Raw genomic sequence first — 17,371 nt, 5'->3', positions numbered from 1 at the left:
GCACCACAAGACGAGTGGGGGGAGACAAGACAAACGGTCCTACTAGGCCTTGTGACATTGAGATCGTGCAAGTGCGACAACAAGAAGTGCAGGGGGAAAGGAGAGGGCTAACTGCTGGGGAAAGAAAGGGGGAAGTGTGATCAGGGCAGTGCGGCTCTGGGTAAGTGCAAGCTGGCAGGGGGGTTACAGCCTCTAAGTGTGCAGTAGGCCAGGAGGCAGTGCAAGGAAGACTGGTAATGGAGGAGTCTGGTACCCAGTGAGACTCTGAGGGTACCAGGCACCAGTTGTCGCCACAGACAGGTAGGTTAGCAAGGAAGCGAGAGGGAGAAGGCAGAGGAAAAAAGGAGGGTCTTGAGCTGCTTCCAGAACTTCAGGTGGTCCGGCTCAAGTTTGATAGGGGCAGGGAAGACCGTTCCAGAAGGAGGCACCTGCAGAGGAGGGCGATCTACCCCTACACTCTGCTTGGAGAAGCGTCTGACCCTCAGAGAGTTGGAGGTAGCTGAGCGAAGGGCTCTAGAAGGAAGGTATTAAGGCAGAGAGAGTTGGATATAGTAAGGGCCCCAGAAAGCCTTGTGGATGATGCAGAAGGTCTTGAACTTGATCCTTGCCACCACCGGAGATATTTCAGGGCAGGAGAGATGCGGTCCCTGGGCTTGAGGCCAAGGATAAGTCTTGGAGTCCCGTTCTGGATTATTTGCAGGGGGAATATAGTAGAGTTAGGAAGATTGAGAAAGAGGCTGTAGTCCAGCCTGGATAGAACGAGAGCTTTGGAGACTGTGAGCTTCTGGGTGAAGGTGAGAAAAGGTAGAATACCTCTGTGGAGGTGCGGCTAGGAATGGGCCTAATTGGCAAGTTCTGTGATGTGAGGAGAGAGTGGAGTCGAAGATGACACGAAGGTTTTTTGTCTCACAGGAAGACGGCCCAAGGAGGGCAGCCAGAATGAGAGGGAAAGTGGGAGCAGTGTTCACGATGAGAAAGATCGGTCTTATTGGCATTAAGGCAGAGATCGTTGAAGGCACACCAATCCTGAATCGCGGATAGACTATCAGGAATGAGCGAGGAAGAAGAGGCTGAGGGAAGTCTGAAAGAGAGCGGAGTCTCATCCGCATAACACTGAAAGTTAGAAGAGAAGGTGGAGATCAGATGGGCCAGATAGACATTGAAGAGCCAGAGTGAGAGGATAGAGCCCTCGGGGACACCACATGTGGAGAGAGAGGTGGTGGAGAGAAGAGACCCAAGTTGGACCTGGGGGGGGGATCGGTCCAGGAAGAAGGTCAACTATGCCAGGGACTGATCTGTGATGCCCAAGTGGATTGATCAGAGTGGCGGGATTGACTGTATCAAAAGCAGAGGAAAGGTCAAGGAAGATGAGGACAGAGGGAGAGCTGGAATCAAGATAGAGAGCAGATCTTCATGGGTGTTCAGAAGAACAGCTTCCATGCCTCTGGCTGCTCTGAAGCCAAGACCGATGGTCGTAGAGACTCCCAACAGATTTAGTGTGCACATTAAGCTCGGCAATGGCCAGCTTTTTCCAGTGTTTGTCCAGGAAAGGAGTGATAGAAATCGGGCGATAGTTTGCCAGACAAGTAGGATCGGCAAAAGGCTTTTTTAGGAGGTGGTGCTCAGGTGAATGCTTGAGGACAGAGAGGAAACATCCAGTGGGGAAAGAATGACTACAGAAATCGGCCAAGGCTGTTGCGAGGGTGGAAATGTGGTCCTTAATAGTTCTGGAGGAGCAGGGGAGCACCTGTTTGGATGACACTTTCATATGCGCATCAGCGCCATTAACTGCAAATCCCATGGCAAGCTGAGTCTTATTTTGGCCTGCGCTGCCAGCAAGCCATGCAAAACTATTTCCAGTGCTTTAAAAAGCATGTAATGCAAGTCCGCAGCGTGGTCTCTCCCTGGCCTCCCCCGCTTTCTGGATCCTCTTAATCCTGCCTCGCCTACGGCCCTGATTGGTGCATTGCACCCTCATCAAGGACACCCCAGGGCAGCCCTATGCTCGTGCAGCCCCTGCGACTAAGGGCCCAAGGCACAGGGCGGCTCCAGACAGTGTCTGCGTGTGTCAGCAGAGGAAGCTAATGGCCAGCCGTCAACCAGCAGCAATCACCCAAAGTAAGTGTGGCATGGGTGGGAAGTAGAGCAATTACTCCAGAAAGGCCTGCCACTCTACATTACCTTACCTTACAACATGGCTTGCCAGGCAAATGTTACCTTCTACATTCTCCTAGGGAACTCTCAACACTAGCAATTGAAAATGTACTCTCAGGTATATGTATATCTAACAATCTGCCGCTGCTATGAACTACACCTACCGTATTATATTCTGAGGCCTGCTGCGTTTGAAACCTAGGCCTTTCTCCAGCTATACACAACTCTCATATCAAGACGTAACCTCCATCTTTACATATGATTAAAACACCATTAACCATTAGCCTGCACCGCACCCAGACAGAGAATTGTGAATGTTAGCAATGCCACACATAGATAGAAACTGTGAACATTAGCCTGCACCGCATCCAGACAGAATTTTGAATATTAGCAAATGCCACACCGAGTTAGAATTCTCAACGTTAGCAATGTCACACTTAGACAGAACTGTGAATGCTAGCAGGTGCCACGTTTAGTTAGAACTGTGAACATTAGCCTGCGTCACATCTACTCTGCAGGACTCCGAAGTCTAGGTGTGGCCCCACAATTGTCTGCTGTAGGATAAAGCGTGGTGTATTGTGAAACCTAGGCCCCTCTCCCACTTTGCCGGAATCTCTGGTCAAGGTGTGACCTCCATCTTTGTCTATTGTATGGTGAAACGTAGTCTCCTGTAGGACCCTACCCTCTCCCCGAATTTGCAGGACTCTAAGATCTGGGTGTAGCCTCCTCTTCTGTCTATTATAGGTTGAAACCCGTCTCTCGTGGAAACTTGGCCTCTCTCACACTGTGCAGGATTCTCTGGCCTGGGCTCGGCCTCCATTTCTGTCCACTGTATGGTGAAATGTAATGCATTATAAAACCTAGCTACCCCCTTTCCCTCCTCCCCCCCGCCTCCCACCACGTCACAGGACACTCGAATCTAGGCAGGGCCTACATCTTTGTCTACTGTATGGTGAAACGTAGGGTATTCTGAGACCTGGCCCCCTCCCCCACCATGCAGGATTCTCAAATGTAGGCACCTAGCCAAGCAGCGAAGAATAACCACGAGACATTTAACCCACTAACCAAAAAGCTATCAATCTCTGCATACTTAATCCATACAAAAACCACACAACCACCTCTTGCACAGCAAGCCACGCGCACTTCACTACACCGCAACAACAAAAACATAAGCCACACCAACAGCACACGAGAACTGACATCGATCCGATACTTGCACCAAAGTTCAGCGCACTGTGTTAACCGAACTGAACCTGCCAAAAGTACATCACTTATTTCACTATCCTACCCCTCTTCACCTTACTAACCCACCCCGCCTTCTCGTGTACAGATCCGCTCGAGCGCCTGGGGACCAAATCCATTGGTGACGGTGCACGCTACAAATACCTTTAACATTAACATATATTAGATTTGTCTGGAAACAGTGCTTCCTATGGATTCTCAGGACTGGAGCAAGGATGTCCAAGGTGTTGAAGATGGAAAGATGCAGGTTAGAGGGGGCTGTGTCAGGATGGGAGTCAGCCGCAGGAGTAAGAGGAGCAGAGAAAGTTAAGGAAAATGCCATCACTGACACTCGCATCATGAGCGGAATGACCGAGAAGGAGGGTGGCAGAGCTGGGGAGGGCCTTGCCCAGTGGATAAGAAGTTTCATGTGGGAGGAGAGCAGAAAGTGGTCAGTCCAAGAGAGAGGAGTAAGAGGGTTAGAGAGGGAGATGTCTGAGGAGATGAGAACATCCAAGGTGTGTCCGGCAGAGTGTGTCGGACCAGAGGGTAGAATTGAGAGTGAGGGAGGGTGGGAGGGAGGGAGGGAGAGTTCCAAAGGTTGCGTAAGAGCCCGGAGGATGGATTAGAAGCATCCAGGTGGATGTTGAGGTCTCCGAGGAGAAGTTGAGACATAGAGGCAAGGAGAGAAGAGGAGAGGTCAGCCCATTCTGAGATGAAGATGGTGATCTGGCCAGGTGGCCTGTAGATGGGTGGCCACAGTCAGACCGAGGCCAGGAGAGATAGAGAGCCTGCACGCCAGGCATTCAAAGGAGGAATAGGCCTGCATAGGAATGACAGAGGCAGGGACCCACTCTGGGAAGATCAGGGCCACTCCAAATCCGGGCTGGTTGGTTCTGGGCTCAGAGAGGATCTTGTAGCCCTCAAGGAGGAGTGTCAAAATGTGTGACAGAGCTGGCCATGAACCAAGTCTGTGAGTGCAAGGACATCCTGGTCTCAAGGCCTTCAGGGCAGCAGCAATGTCAGAGGGTTGTTTGACAGCATCGCGAGACTTGAGAGTAGCTACGTGGAGCATGTTGCCACTTTGGAAAGACTTCCGGGATGGGGTACTGTAGTGAGGTACACCCAACAGAAGCGGCAGAGGGGCCTGAGAGTGAGCAGAGGCAGTAGACGGAGATGACATACATCTCAAAAGAGGGGGATGGCAGAGGAGGAGGATGGAGGTGGCAGAGGAGCCAGTTGGGTGGTTGGAGTTGCAAGAGAAGGGAGGATGTTGATAAAACGGAGGAGATGCCTATGAAGGAGGAGGATGAGATTGGGCTGAGGGCCCTGAACCATGACGGTACCATTTAGATAGACATTGATGATGGTCTTAGAAAATTGGAAGTAGGCCAAGAGGGCCTCTCACCGGGTGCCACCACTAATGGGAGAGGAAGAGAAAGGAGAGAGAACAGAGACCATATGATGGATCCATAGGTCTGGAGAGGGAACGACAAAGAGGATGTCGGTGCAAGTCCGTCTCGAGGAAGCGCTGGTGTAGGTATAAGCGATAGGAAGGCCTGGGTTTGAGACCAGGATATCCCTCTTGACCCTTTTTTTCCAGACTTGGTGAGAGGGATAGGATAGGAGATCGAATAGCAGTTTCAAAAGATGGGAGAGTTTGAGAGCACCATTAAGGGGGCGAGGATGGAGAAGCAAAGCCCAGAGCCACACCTCAAAGGAAGCTGTTGACACCGGCACACCCCATCTGGAGCTGTCCGTTGCCTCAGGGTGGGCCAAGGGGGTTGCCACGGCAGGGGCTGCTTGACGTAGATGTCTGTAAGGACTTGCTGTACAGTGGGAGCGTGGTGGGTGGGAAAGAGGATTGGAGGAGAGCAATCGGGAAGCAGGATCAAGGGTGAGGGGAAGCGGGTGATACACATGCTGCGGCACCAACGAGAAAATTATACATTTGTTACAAAATGCCTCAGGGAAAAAACAAACTCACCCCAGCACAGGAGGATAGCAAATGGTGCTCGGGATTGCAACTGAAAAACCCTCACTTCGACTCAGACCTGCTGGCCAATGGGAGTGCAGGGGACGGAAGGGAGGAGTGGAGGAGAGCAACCAGGAAGCGGGTACAAGAGGAGAGGGAGTGGGTGAGACCTGGCTGCTGCACCAACAAGAAAATTAAACATTAGTTGTAAAGTTGCAAAATGCCTCAGGAAAGGCACAAACTCAACCCAGCACCGGAGGATGGCAAAATCGTAGCACCCATGTAGTTCTCTACATGGGTGCTAATGTTGTTTTTGTGTTTTTATTTTAAAAAGAAACTTATTGTTGCGGCACGGCCCGACGCCTTGCAGTGTTGTCATGGAGGCAGTAAGTTTTCAGTGTTGGTGACTGACATCAGCAGCATTGAAGAAGACTGCCTGGACCACAGCACTGCGTGGCGCCGGGCTGCTCCGCAAAGGTACTTTTCTTTTTCTTAGAGGGAAAAGAAAAGCACACTCTTAGCAACCGTGTAGGAAACTACATGGGTGCTAAGAGGAGGTGAGGGGGGATTGGAGGAGCGGGGAAGGGAAGGGTGCGCTGGATGCCCAGGCAGCTTGGAACGCATGCTTGTACCATAAAGTACAGCCCACGTTCCAAGCCTCCTGATTTGTCAGCGCCCCCTCCCTTGCTCTTAATGTAGAAAATATGTCAAGGATTAATATGAAGGAGGCTTTCAATCATGGTAATATGTACCAGTATATAGTAAGAGAGTAGAGCCTGATATCCCTAAAGAGGTTGTATCCGGATGCATATTGGAATTCAAAGCAGTAAGCCACGTGTAGTTGATCACCTAAGCCACATAGATGTGATAAACAGTTAAACATGAAGATTGGTATTCAGCCTATTTGCTGGATGACCAGAAATATTTGCAATGTAGCTCCCAGTTAGAGAGGTGTCTCAGAAACCCTCAGAAGGGGTACCAGTTTATGCAACAAAACCAGTACAGAACATGTAATACTGTTTGTTACAGTAACACTATTTGTAATGTAAACGTGTGAACTGCAGTGATTTGTTATACGAAAATGTCTGCACAATCACTATTATCTTCCAAAATTCAACTTTCTGTGCAAGAAGCGTCAGGGCTCCAACGGTGACAAGGGAAAATATCCATGTAAGTAACTTTCAAAGGCACCGTTTAGGAGTTTCTAAAGGTTACAAACGTTTCTCCCATAGGAATCAACAGGACAAACGCACTATAGTTATGGACAACAGTTGGGTTTTTACTCTTAACCACAGGTGCAGCAGAATGGGCAACTGACCAACTGGGGAGCCTGAAGATGCCCCCCACAGAAGAGTTCAATGTTCAAGAACGAGCTTGGCAGCAAGGGCAGCTTGCAGAAGGAACCTTAGGCCCACTCTTTCCTATGGAGATCAGCGATAGAACAGGGGGCTACAAATCCCCACTGCTTTCAGTCTTATGGTATCCTGGCGAACAAATGGATTAGGGTGTTAGCAGCTGGGGCAGGTACTCAAGGCACTGGCTACAGCAAAAACTAGCCCTGCATTGGTGGGTGCGCTGGCACGTTTGGGTGTCAGGTTTATGTCCGATTAGTAGTGTTTGGGGTCTCAAGTCTGTGGGACTCAAACCCATGACCCAGATGTGGTAAAGCCAACAAAGAGGACTCTTAGACACTTGATACATGAGGCAAAAAACAGAGCTACAGAGGGAGCATGCTTCCAAACCCAGCAGGGGTTACAGGTCAACTCAGGGCAGCAGGAGGTCCAGCCAGCCAAAAAACAAAAAAAAGCGGCGACAGATGGCACAACTAGCAGCCACTTAGATTTTCAGACCAAAAAAACAAGGAGGGCTATCCAATCTTTAATTAAACACTTGGGCTAGAAGGATGTTCCAACGGGTACAACAATTGCAGAAAGAATCCAGCCCAGGAGAGCAGGGATTCAAGGAAAAGGGAGCAGGGACACAGTCAATATGTGCACTCAAGGCCCAAAGGAGCAGCTCATTTTAGCCGCTGTCATTGGGTACAGATCAAATGCACATAGTCTCCCACTAATATTCACATTTACCTAGTGCTAATCCGAATACATGCCTGACACACAGGCACTCCCACACATGATGTAGATTGGGATACGTAGGGGTCTGCTCAGAATGAGTATGCCCCAACAAAATTGCCATCTTGATTTGTAGTTTTATCTCAAGCTGAGAAACTGTAAACACGCTGTTTCACTACTTGAAATACAAACACAATTAGTACTCTGGTACAACGGACTGGGGTACTAATAGCAATATAACCCTTGCAGCGGGGCATTACTGCTCAGACTTGTAACTTGTCCCCTGGGACATTACCGGTAATGCCCCTTGCCTGGGTTATATTGCTTAAATAAAAGTGCTTAAAGACTCAGATTTGTTCTGATGCTACATTTACTGCTCTTACCTTTTTGTTTTTACCACGATTTCATCATATCCAACCCACATCCAATACAAGAGTCACATTTACTATAGTGATACTTTCATGGAGTGACCTACCTGAAGCTTCATTAGTGGTAATCTGTTCTGGAGAGCATGGTTATTTAACTAAGTTTCCTGACATTTCAAGTGCAGACTGCTGTAGGGTTATGCTGTATATCATTTAATTTTATTAATCTCATTCCTTGTTAAAATTGCATTATTCACCTGTTCAATTTGTTTCCTTTTTTAAGTGATTCAAATGATGAAAGAGAATCAAATTCAACAGAAAAAGAGGAACCTTCAGAAAAGAATGAAAAGAACGAGACGTCGTACAGCCGAGAGAGCACCAGGTACGGCCACTCTCCACCCCAGCACATACATAAACCTTCACCTCTATCTATGAAATGCACACATGTTGTTCTCACACACCACACATACCACAGCATACACTCATACACACACACCACACAAACGCATAAACACCAAAAACCATACCTCCACCCACACTATGCTATTCCAGATCAATCCCCAGCAACGTTTCATATACCATATTGCATCATTTCATCTCTATTGCACCCTACATTCACATAATTGATTTATATGTGTGATAGTTTGCCAGAAATGCAGCTGCCTTTGCGCTTCCCTCTGGACCTGCCTGGTATAATGCCAACCCACTAAGCCCAAATTCCACCTCCCCGGCTGTCACTTGGGCCATCCATCCCTGGTTGTGCTTGACCTTCACTTGGGGCACCCATCCCTGGTTGTGCTTGACCTTCACTTGGGGCTTAGCCTTCCACATCCCCTCAGCCACTCACGGTTAACGACCCTAGATCTTCCTCATTGCCCCATGACCCTTGCTCGGTGTGCCCCCTCAGCCCCAATGCACATCCTTGCTACTCCCATCCCCCTTTGCCCTCACTCTGTGCGTTGTCCCTTGACGTGGCCCGTGCTTGGCACTACTCATTTAGCAAGACCCATATGGCCCACCCTCTGTGTTCCACACAGTCTCCCCAATGGGTCTTGCTCGGTACCATTAGACTCGCATGGTATTTGTTCGGTGCTCCTCCTTCTTACCATGGCTATCATTTGGGGCTCCTTTTCACCATGGCTCTGGTTTGGTGCCTCCCTGCCTCTAACTCTCGGTATACACCCCATCCCCAACATGATCATTGTGTTACCACCTCTCCCCCCAGCCCTTACGCCCCCATCCTTCTTGACTTAACTTTCTGACTCCTGCACACACCCGTCCTGATTTACTTCCCAGTTCGCAAAGATCTTCCCTTTATTTTTTTTTCAGGCTTTTTCCTCAGTATCTGCACCTTTGTGCTTTCATTTCTAGTTATTGAACCTCCTGCTTCCAGCCACTTCCCATCGGGCTCCCTCACTCCCGGAACCTCTGCGCTTCCGTTCATGGTTTAAGCCGCTCTTCGAAATATGCATTGAAAAAAGGCCACACTCCGGCAGATGGCACCTCATGCCTACCAACCACACACACACCACAATCCCTTTGCGCTTCCCCTCCTCTGTCTAGCGCAAGGCAGAAAAACAAAACAGGCGCCAGTTGTCATGCAATCAACTCCCTCAACGGATGTTTAACTACCTTTGAAACAAAAGTCGAAATCTTACAAAAACATTCTCTATTAAGGGGAAACACATAAAGACGTCTCAGGGAAACACTAAAGTCACACCATCTGTCCCACAGAAGGAACCAGAAAATTCTTGAGCTACCTCCCCTTTGTCTCAATCACTTCAGAAGAAGAGAGCAATTGAAGACCCAGAAGCAATTGTCATGATGCCTGCCCCCGGAAGACCAGACCAGGCCCAGCAGCCCCAGAAGCAGGCATCATGCCACTTGGAGCATGCCCAAAAGCCCCAGTTAGGGGCTGTTTGGGTGCAGTCCTGGCGCCTATGGCGCCAGGCTCATAAAGATAAAGTCAGTCCTGGCGCCATGGGCGCCAGGCTCATTATTGATAACTTACCTGAAGCAGACCATGCTGCATACTCACCTGAGGCAGACCATGCTGCATGAAGACTCAAGCCAAATGAGGCTTAGGAGGGACTATTTTACTGAAGGGACTATTTTGTTACTTGGGTTGGGGCTGTGGAAGAATACTTACCTGGAACTTCTTCCAAGGCTATTTAAACCACGCCCGGACAGCCACACGTGCTTCGCGTTATTCTGCTTGCTGCAGCGTAACGCTCACTGTGTTTTCAGCAGCTCCAGTCTTCAGCCACGCCCGCTTCAGTCCTGGGACTCCTGAAACAAGAAGAAAAGAAGGATAAAGGTTAGAACAGGAGTTTTAACTTTAATCCTTACCTGAATACTGATCCATTTCGCCACGGAGCTGAAAGACAGAAGTCTTTGAAGCATCGCTTCGCATTCCTACGGCGCCGCGCTGAACTCACCTGCTTGGCGGTACTTCAGCATTCCATCACGCTCTCTCCATCTCGCGGCCGCATTCCGTCACCTAAGGAGACAAAGACAGCAAGGTGAGCAAGGGGACTCTCTAAGGCTATACAAGCTACCCCCAAAAACGTACCTGATTTACCACGGGGGTCTCCCCTCATCTCGGGTCGGCGCAGTCAACTCTGCTTCATCGCCGTACCCCGGCCCCTAAGGGGAAAACCACAATAGACTTACCTGAATCTTACTAATTGCCATTTGGAAATATTCGAGTGGATTAATCGGCAACCTGCAAGGAATCGGACAGAGTGAAGATCAGACATTTGAACTCTTATGAACAATTGGACTTTAGAGTCAATACTGGAACTCACCAATTCCTCTACGCCAGTGAAGTAACTGGTCATCAACGCGCCCCTGCGGTCGACGCAGGATGGAGAGCTCATCCTTAAACCATCAGGTGAGACTAAGGAGGGGACATCAAAAGTGATCTGTGGGAAGACAACGGGAGTGGGGAAGGTGGGTTGACACTCAATTCCACGGGTGGTTAATTCCCCTTCTCCTTTGCAGAAGAATATTCCTGCAAGCCAGACAAACTAGGCTGAGCGGGCCAGTCCAGTCAGTCATCTCGGCGCTACACATCACGCTGGTGGAAACAGCGGCCCAGTTCCGGTCGACGCCCCCATGGGAACCAGGTGAGCGTAACAGCAATTTTGTTCCCACTGCCAGACCTCCCTAAAACAGGTACCTCGACTAGACAACGTTTCGAGGACACCAAGGATGAGGTTATCTCATTTGCCACCTTTATGGAGCATTACCCAGTTAAACAGAAAACCCTTAATTTAGAAATGGGACAACCCTTACCTAAATCCCCAAGGCCTCGCACTTCTCCTACACATACCATAATCAATGTAGTGAAACAAGGGGTTACACGGCAACATTGGACATGAAAGATGCATACTTTCATATTTCAGTGTTGCCAGCATACAGAAAAATACCTAAGATTCAAGGTTGGCAGCTAACACTACCAATTCAAGGTGCTGCCGTACAGCATAGCCTCAGCACCAAGAGTGTTTACAAAAGTCCTTGCCGTGGTAGCCGCGCACCTATGGCAGCAATCAATTCCAATGTACCATTACCTAGACGACTGGCTAATAACAGGGGACTGACCTCAGTTGTGCCATCAAAATACTCGACAGTCATCAATTGGGCTTCTCAATTAACGAGGAAAAATGAAGTCTAGTGCCCAGTCAAGTAAAACAATTTACAGGGACTGTGAGACATGCCTGGTATGAAGAGAGACACCGACTCAAAATTATTTGTTTTAAAACCTTTATTTACTAAGGTTCCTGGGATGGTTGAATGTCTGACTGGCCCTAACTCTAAAAGGATGGCTCCTTTAAATGATGCTTCTAATGGTGGTGGTATAATAGTCCAAAATAAGTCTGTCTGTGGCTAAACCTATGCTTGCCCTCATGCTGTATAAAAATGTGATAGGAAGTCTTTTGCAAAGGAAAAATAGTGGTTGAACAAAAATGGCAAAACCAAAGTTGGTTTCACATAGTCTTCTCACCATGTGCAAGCCTGCCCCCTTTGGCTCCAAAATGGCCACCGCAACATCTGTTTTTTGTTTACTGCTGGTTTATAGGCAACTACTGCAGGCCTGCTTATAGGCCGATAAGGGCCACCGGAAGGCGACAGCCGGTAAAAGGCCTGCACAAGCATAAGGCCCTTACCTGTCTGGACCTGTCCGGTCCGACCCGGGGCTGCAGAACGCCAGACTTTGCCTCCCTCTCGACTGCAGCTGCCCCTGCATATTCGACCATGTTCTCCTGCAACATGGGGTAAGATTACTACACTCGATTATCCCCTGATTGTTTATCCCCTTATCTAACCTAAGTGCCATTGACTGACATTTGCTGCTACGAGTGACTTTACGACTACATTAAACTTTGTGTCTAACGTGGGCATGCACTCAGCGATACAACTACTAATCAGTCGTCACTGCCGTAACCCTAACATTCTCCATCCCTGCGCCTGCTGACCTACGTCTACATCGTAATGTCATCATTTTAGCATTTTCACATGTAACTATGAATGCTGTATTATAACGTACTTGACTTCATTTCCTTGTTCACCACATAACTATCCTGACTTGCCATGTTATACTGTTGCCTAGCTTGACTTATATTGACACGAAACTCCACAAGCCTCTTTCTGCCCTGTTTAACTGTACTCGTGAGCCATCATTCATGTTTACTGCACCTTATATCCTTGAGGGCTCCAGGTAGTAATTGTTAAGATATTATTTTGATGTATGCTTAAGATGTGATTTTTGATAAGATAATATTTTGAAACAACCTATTAGACCGCCATGTTCCTTGTTAGTTGCTTTTTTTAACTGGCTCGGGCATGGATGTATTGGCAACCAGTATCGAATAGACATGATCAGATTAATTTATTTATACTTACCTGTTGTACCCACAACTGTTGCATAATGCGAGGGCTTCAAGTGTGTTCCATTAAGTCAATATCTGGGGACGGCCGTAGTTCACCTCCCTGTTAGCAATTATGCATGCCACTAGCTTTGACCCTAATGTTAGATTGCTGTTTATCTGCCTCAACTTCATCAACGTGACACCAGGTGACTCTACTAGGCAACCCAAGACTCGGATACCATTCATTAGGTCACAAACCCAACCAATCCTAGGACTAGCCACCATGTCAACTCCAGCCAACAATATGAGCGGGATTAAGCCTACTAAATTTCTACCCCACTCCCTCCCTAAAAATAATCTCTAGGATTAAGCCTACCATTTTTTTCCTGCCTCCCTTGATGCCTTTGACCACGACAACACCCTTTAGACATCAAAATATCACAAATACCCAACACCCTAACTAACTACTTAAACCTAATCACTAATCCATCAAGAGAAATGACAAGTACACTATCCACTATCCCAGTGACCCTGAAACATACTACTATACGAGTTGCCAAAAGCCCCTGTCCCACCTCAGTTAGAAACATTAGACTTGGCTCAAGACTAGGCAAACCTTTATAATACGGACTAGTCAACCAAGTGCTAATATCCTACTACAGGATCTGAAGAAAGTCACTACAAAAACCCATAAACATATCAGAGCAGGTGAGAAGTCTAATATACCCAACCCTAACCTTCCAAATAACTCTGATACCAATCAAAGGGGCATTGATCAATGCTAGATCATTGCTAGCTCATGCTACAGATATTGCAGACCTGATTACTGACAAAAAACGTGATTTCCTAGCAATAACAGAGACCTGGCTACATGCATCTGCAGGGCCAGCCCTCTCGATTGCTACTCTGGATAACTATACGGTCCTCAGATCTGACAGAGAATCCTCCAGAGGTGGGGGGGATTGCCTTTATCGCCAAATCCACTCTGGGACTTAGAATCTCCACCCACTCTCCAGTCACCTCTTGCAAACTGTTGACAGTTAAAATTCCCTTTACCAACTCATGTAACAGCTCATCTGATTTATAAAGCACCTGGACCAATTGGTGCTTTTGAGGAAGAGATGATCACTCTACTATCCACCAATACCAAGCCATCCTCACAAATCTTAATTCTCGGAAACTTTAATCTCGGCCTTAATAACCCTAAGGACCTACATGCATCAGCCATATCAAACTCTGACTGAATTAGGCCTGACGCAAAGAACCCCAGACTGGGTAGCTGACCTCATTTGTCAGACCAGCATAACATCTATCGAACCATACCAGTGGACCGACCATTGGTTACATACTTTCTCTATCAAAGACTGTGCTTAGCCTAAAAGAAAATGACCTTACAGCTCCATCTATACCCACCAGAAACAAGCAGAACATTACTTTAGACATGATCGGGCCTTTCCTCCAACCTTAACTAAACCCCATGCCTGCTTCTGCTGATCAGTCTGTGTTGGTCGAACTTAACACTAACATCTCCCAAGCCCTAGACAAAATCGCACCTTTAAAACTGCAAAAGTAAACCTAAAGATCACCTGAATGCATGGTACACGCCTAACCTTAAAGCCCTAAGAAAAGAAAAAAGGAAATGGGAAGCCTTGTGGAAAAATAACCCCACACCAGCCAACAGAGAGAATTTACTTAAAATCTCAGCTAATTACAAATGTGAAATAATTGAAACCAAACGTGATGCCTATAACGAGAGGATCAGCAAAGCAAGCTCTAGCGAGAGAGAACTCTTCACGATTCTAAGAGAACTGGAATCCCCTATCACTCCTTCTGACAATTGTAATAAGGATAAAACTTGGTGCACCAAGATCCAAAATGCCTTAGATAACAAGATATCCCTTCTCCAAAATAAGATAGCTACAAAAAAACCTCAACCTCCCTACTCAAGCAAAACACCTTGAATACCTGCCGCAACCTAGCCAAACCTCTACAACTATTTAAATGTACTCAAGTGTCTACCCCAGAGGTTGTAAATATCATAGCCTCGCTTAAACCCTCCAGATGTCAGGAAGATACCTGCCCCGGCAACCATAATAAAAGAAGCCACTAGTGACCTTGCCCCTTTCATCACCTCCATAGTCAATTCATCATTCTGTAGAAGCACTGTCCCCACCAACTTGAAGAACTCATGGGTATGTCCGTTGCTTAAGAAACCTTCTTTGGCCCCAAGTATCCCCACCAACTATAAATCGATGGCAACTGTCCCCTTTCTTTTTTTTATTAGCATCTAGTTTCTAATTGAAACCTTTCAGCTATTTTATAACAACCAGCATAAAAAAACACAAAAAAGAGAAAAGCAACACAATATGATACAATAAGAACATTATCCAATTAAAAATACTTTCTAAACATTTATAAGGAATGGCTATGGTTTACATTTTTGTGAATATGATCTTAATAAATTCCAGCAAAGCAAAGTCACTGATGTTCTTGTCCCTAATAATAAATGGGACCACATTTCCAAGTGTTTGAACGTGCTAAATTTCAAGGAAAAAAAATGCATCATCAAGTTTGCTCTTTCAACCGCAATTCCTGGACAGATCATGATAAGATGATAGAGAGATTCATGTGAATAAGAACATAGTCTACATCAGTAGTCTCTGCTGGCGGCTGGTTTCCTAGCCTCCAGCAGCTCCTTAGTTGTTAACAAGTTCAATCATATTCTCAGGAATTGAGTGCGCAGAATCTGACGGGAATTTCCAGAGGTAGGTTAAAGTTGTTCCTGGTCTTTTATTTTCCATACAATATTTGCCGTAAAGCTTGCAGCATCCATGTGTCAATCCAATCTTGATTGAGTAGTGCCTTCTTTACACTTTTGGGATTTTCTATCAATACCTTGTTATTTCTCCCAACGTTACTTAAAATTCTGGTACATTTAGAACACGATTCCTCCAAAAAGCGATCACTTCCAGTACAGATTGCCTGATTGAGTAATATAAACTCTCCTTCTATCGGCGGTATTAAGCATTTTCGGTAGAAGGAGGGGCTCTTCCAGACTGTACGTATAAGGATGTTAGGCCCAACTCTCTTCTAATAACAGCGACTGGCATGGATTTAGGTAACGATAAAACAGATCTCCAGAATTGTCCTTCGAGTACAGTCCAGATTTTCCAGGGCAGAGATAAAGAACTTTCGGAAACCGTACGTCAGTATAGGTATTACTTTTATACGGTCAAAGGTGATGATGGGGATGAGTCTAAATTTACAGAAACATTTTTTAATGATCTTCGCCTGCAGAGCCAAGCATTTAGTTTTCCTCTTCAACGCTGCCTCATGGAGGACATCTATGATACTGTCGTTTATTGATACTCCCAGGTATGTCATTTGGGTTACCACTGGTATCTTTGATCCTTCAATGAACCAGCAGCTTCCTTTCCCTTTCATCCCACATTTCCTGCCAAATCAATACACACTATTTTCAAAGGGTTTATCTTTAGATCATTTGCAGCCAAAAACGTGGACAATGCGTCCAGTTGGCGCTGCAGTCCTATTGGTGTTTCATCCATTATAATGAAGTGGTCCACATATAGCAATCTATTAACCTGTGTTCCAGTACTAGTTGGGGGTGAGGGGAGCATTAAATGTCTACAAAATAATCCTCAATATCTGCAATATACAGGTTAAAGATAGCTGGTGCTAATCGGCAACCTTGTTTTAGGCCAGTAAAAGTAGTAATTGGATCAGTTAGGTTGCCTGCTTTGTTCAGCCTTAAACATACTGTAGTTTGGGTGTGAAGACCCATTATGGCTTCCAGAATATCACTGGGACAACCCCACGCTTTTAATTTGTTCCAAAGGGTTTGACGATTGACAGAATCTAAGGCCCTGGATAGGTGAACTGAAACCAAATATAGTTTCTGGCTGTTTCTCTGCAAAGATCTTAATTTCAGCAGATTTATGAGAAACAAGTTCTGCGCTGTTCAAAAACCTTTTGCAAAACCTGACTGCCACGGGTCTCGATGTTTAGTTTGTTGCAGCCAGTTAGTTGTTTCAACACCAAGGCTGCGAATATCTTCCCCATAACGTCAAGAAGGGCGATAGGCCTGTAGTTTCCAGGTAAAGACCGATCACCCTTCTTGAAAACTGGGACTATGTTAGAAGACCTCCATGAGGCGGTATTTCCTTCAGTAGTTTCATAATTTCAAACCGATATTACATGAAGGATGCCCCTCCCTCTGTTTTTTTTCAAGGTCATATTAGTTAACCTATCTGGGCCACCAGATCTGGAAGAACTTGCAGATTTAATCAAGGACAAAATGTTGTCCCTGCTTGTATCAAGGTTCCAGGGATCACTTGGCGTACAGTTGATATCAGGAATTGTACTAGCTGTATTTTCACTTGAAAAAAGGTTACTAAAATGAGTGATCCAGGCCCCTGCTGAAATAGGATTAGCTTGCAGGGATTGTTGAGGTGCATCCATCGCGTTTAAGATCCTCCACATCTCACCTATATTTTTAGTAATTAGCTGAAGCATATGTTCTGTCTGAATTATGAGATGTTTGTGATTTCAACTAGTCTTTGTTTCGCTTTCTTGAAGGCTTATAAAGACTCATAGGAAGGCTTTTTCTGCCATAGCCTTTTTATTTTATTTATTTAATTCAATTGATTTCTTCTTTCAAAAACCACACAGTGGAATTGGTGCTGGTGTCAATCCTTT

The 17,371-nt window shown here is 46.5% G+C and overlaps 1 protein-coding gene across 1 annotated transcript in view; it reads left to right on the top strand.

Moving 5' to 3' along the window:
- DNAJC16 (DnaJ heat shock protein family (Hsp40) member C16) overlaps positions 1-17,371 on the top strand; it is a 1,127,735-nt gene that overhangs the window by 955,377 nt on the left and 154,987 nt on the right. The window contains exon 13 of the mRNA XM_069610457.1: positions 8,068-8,166. Coding sequence (XP_069466558.1) covers positions 8,068-8,166 — 99 coding nt within the window. The remainder of the gene's footprint in view (positions 1-8,067; positions 8,167-17,371) is intronic.

This window comes from Ambystoma mexicanum, chromosome 8 (genome assembly GCF_040938575.1).
Source record: "Ambystoma mexicanum isolate Mex_15411 chromosome 8, UKY_AmexF1_1, whole genome shotgun sequence".
Taxonomy (NCBI): Eukaryota; Metazoa; Chordata; class Amphibia; order Caudata; family Ambystomatidae; genus Ambystoma; species Ambystoma mexicanum.
This window is presented reverse-complemented; position numbering and strand designations above follow the sequence as displayed.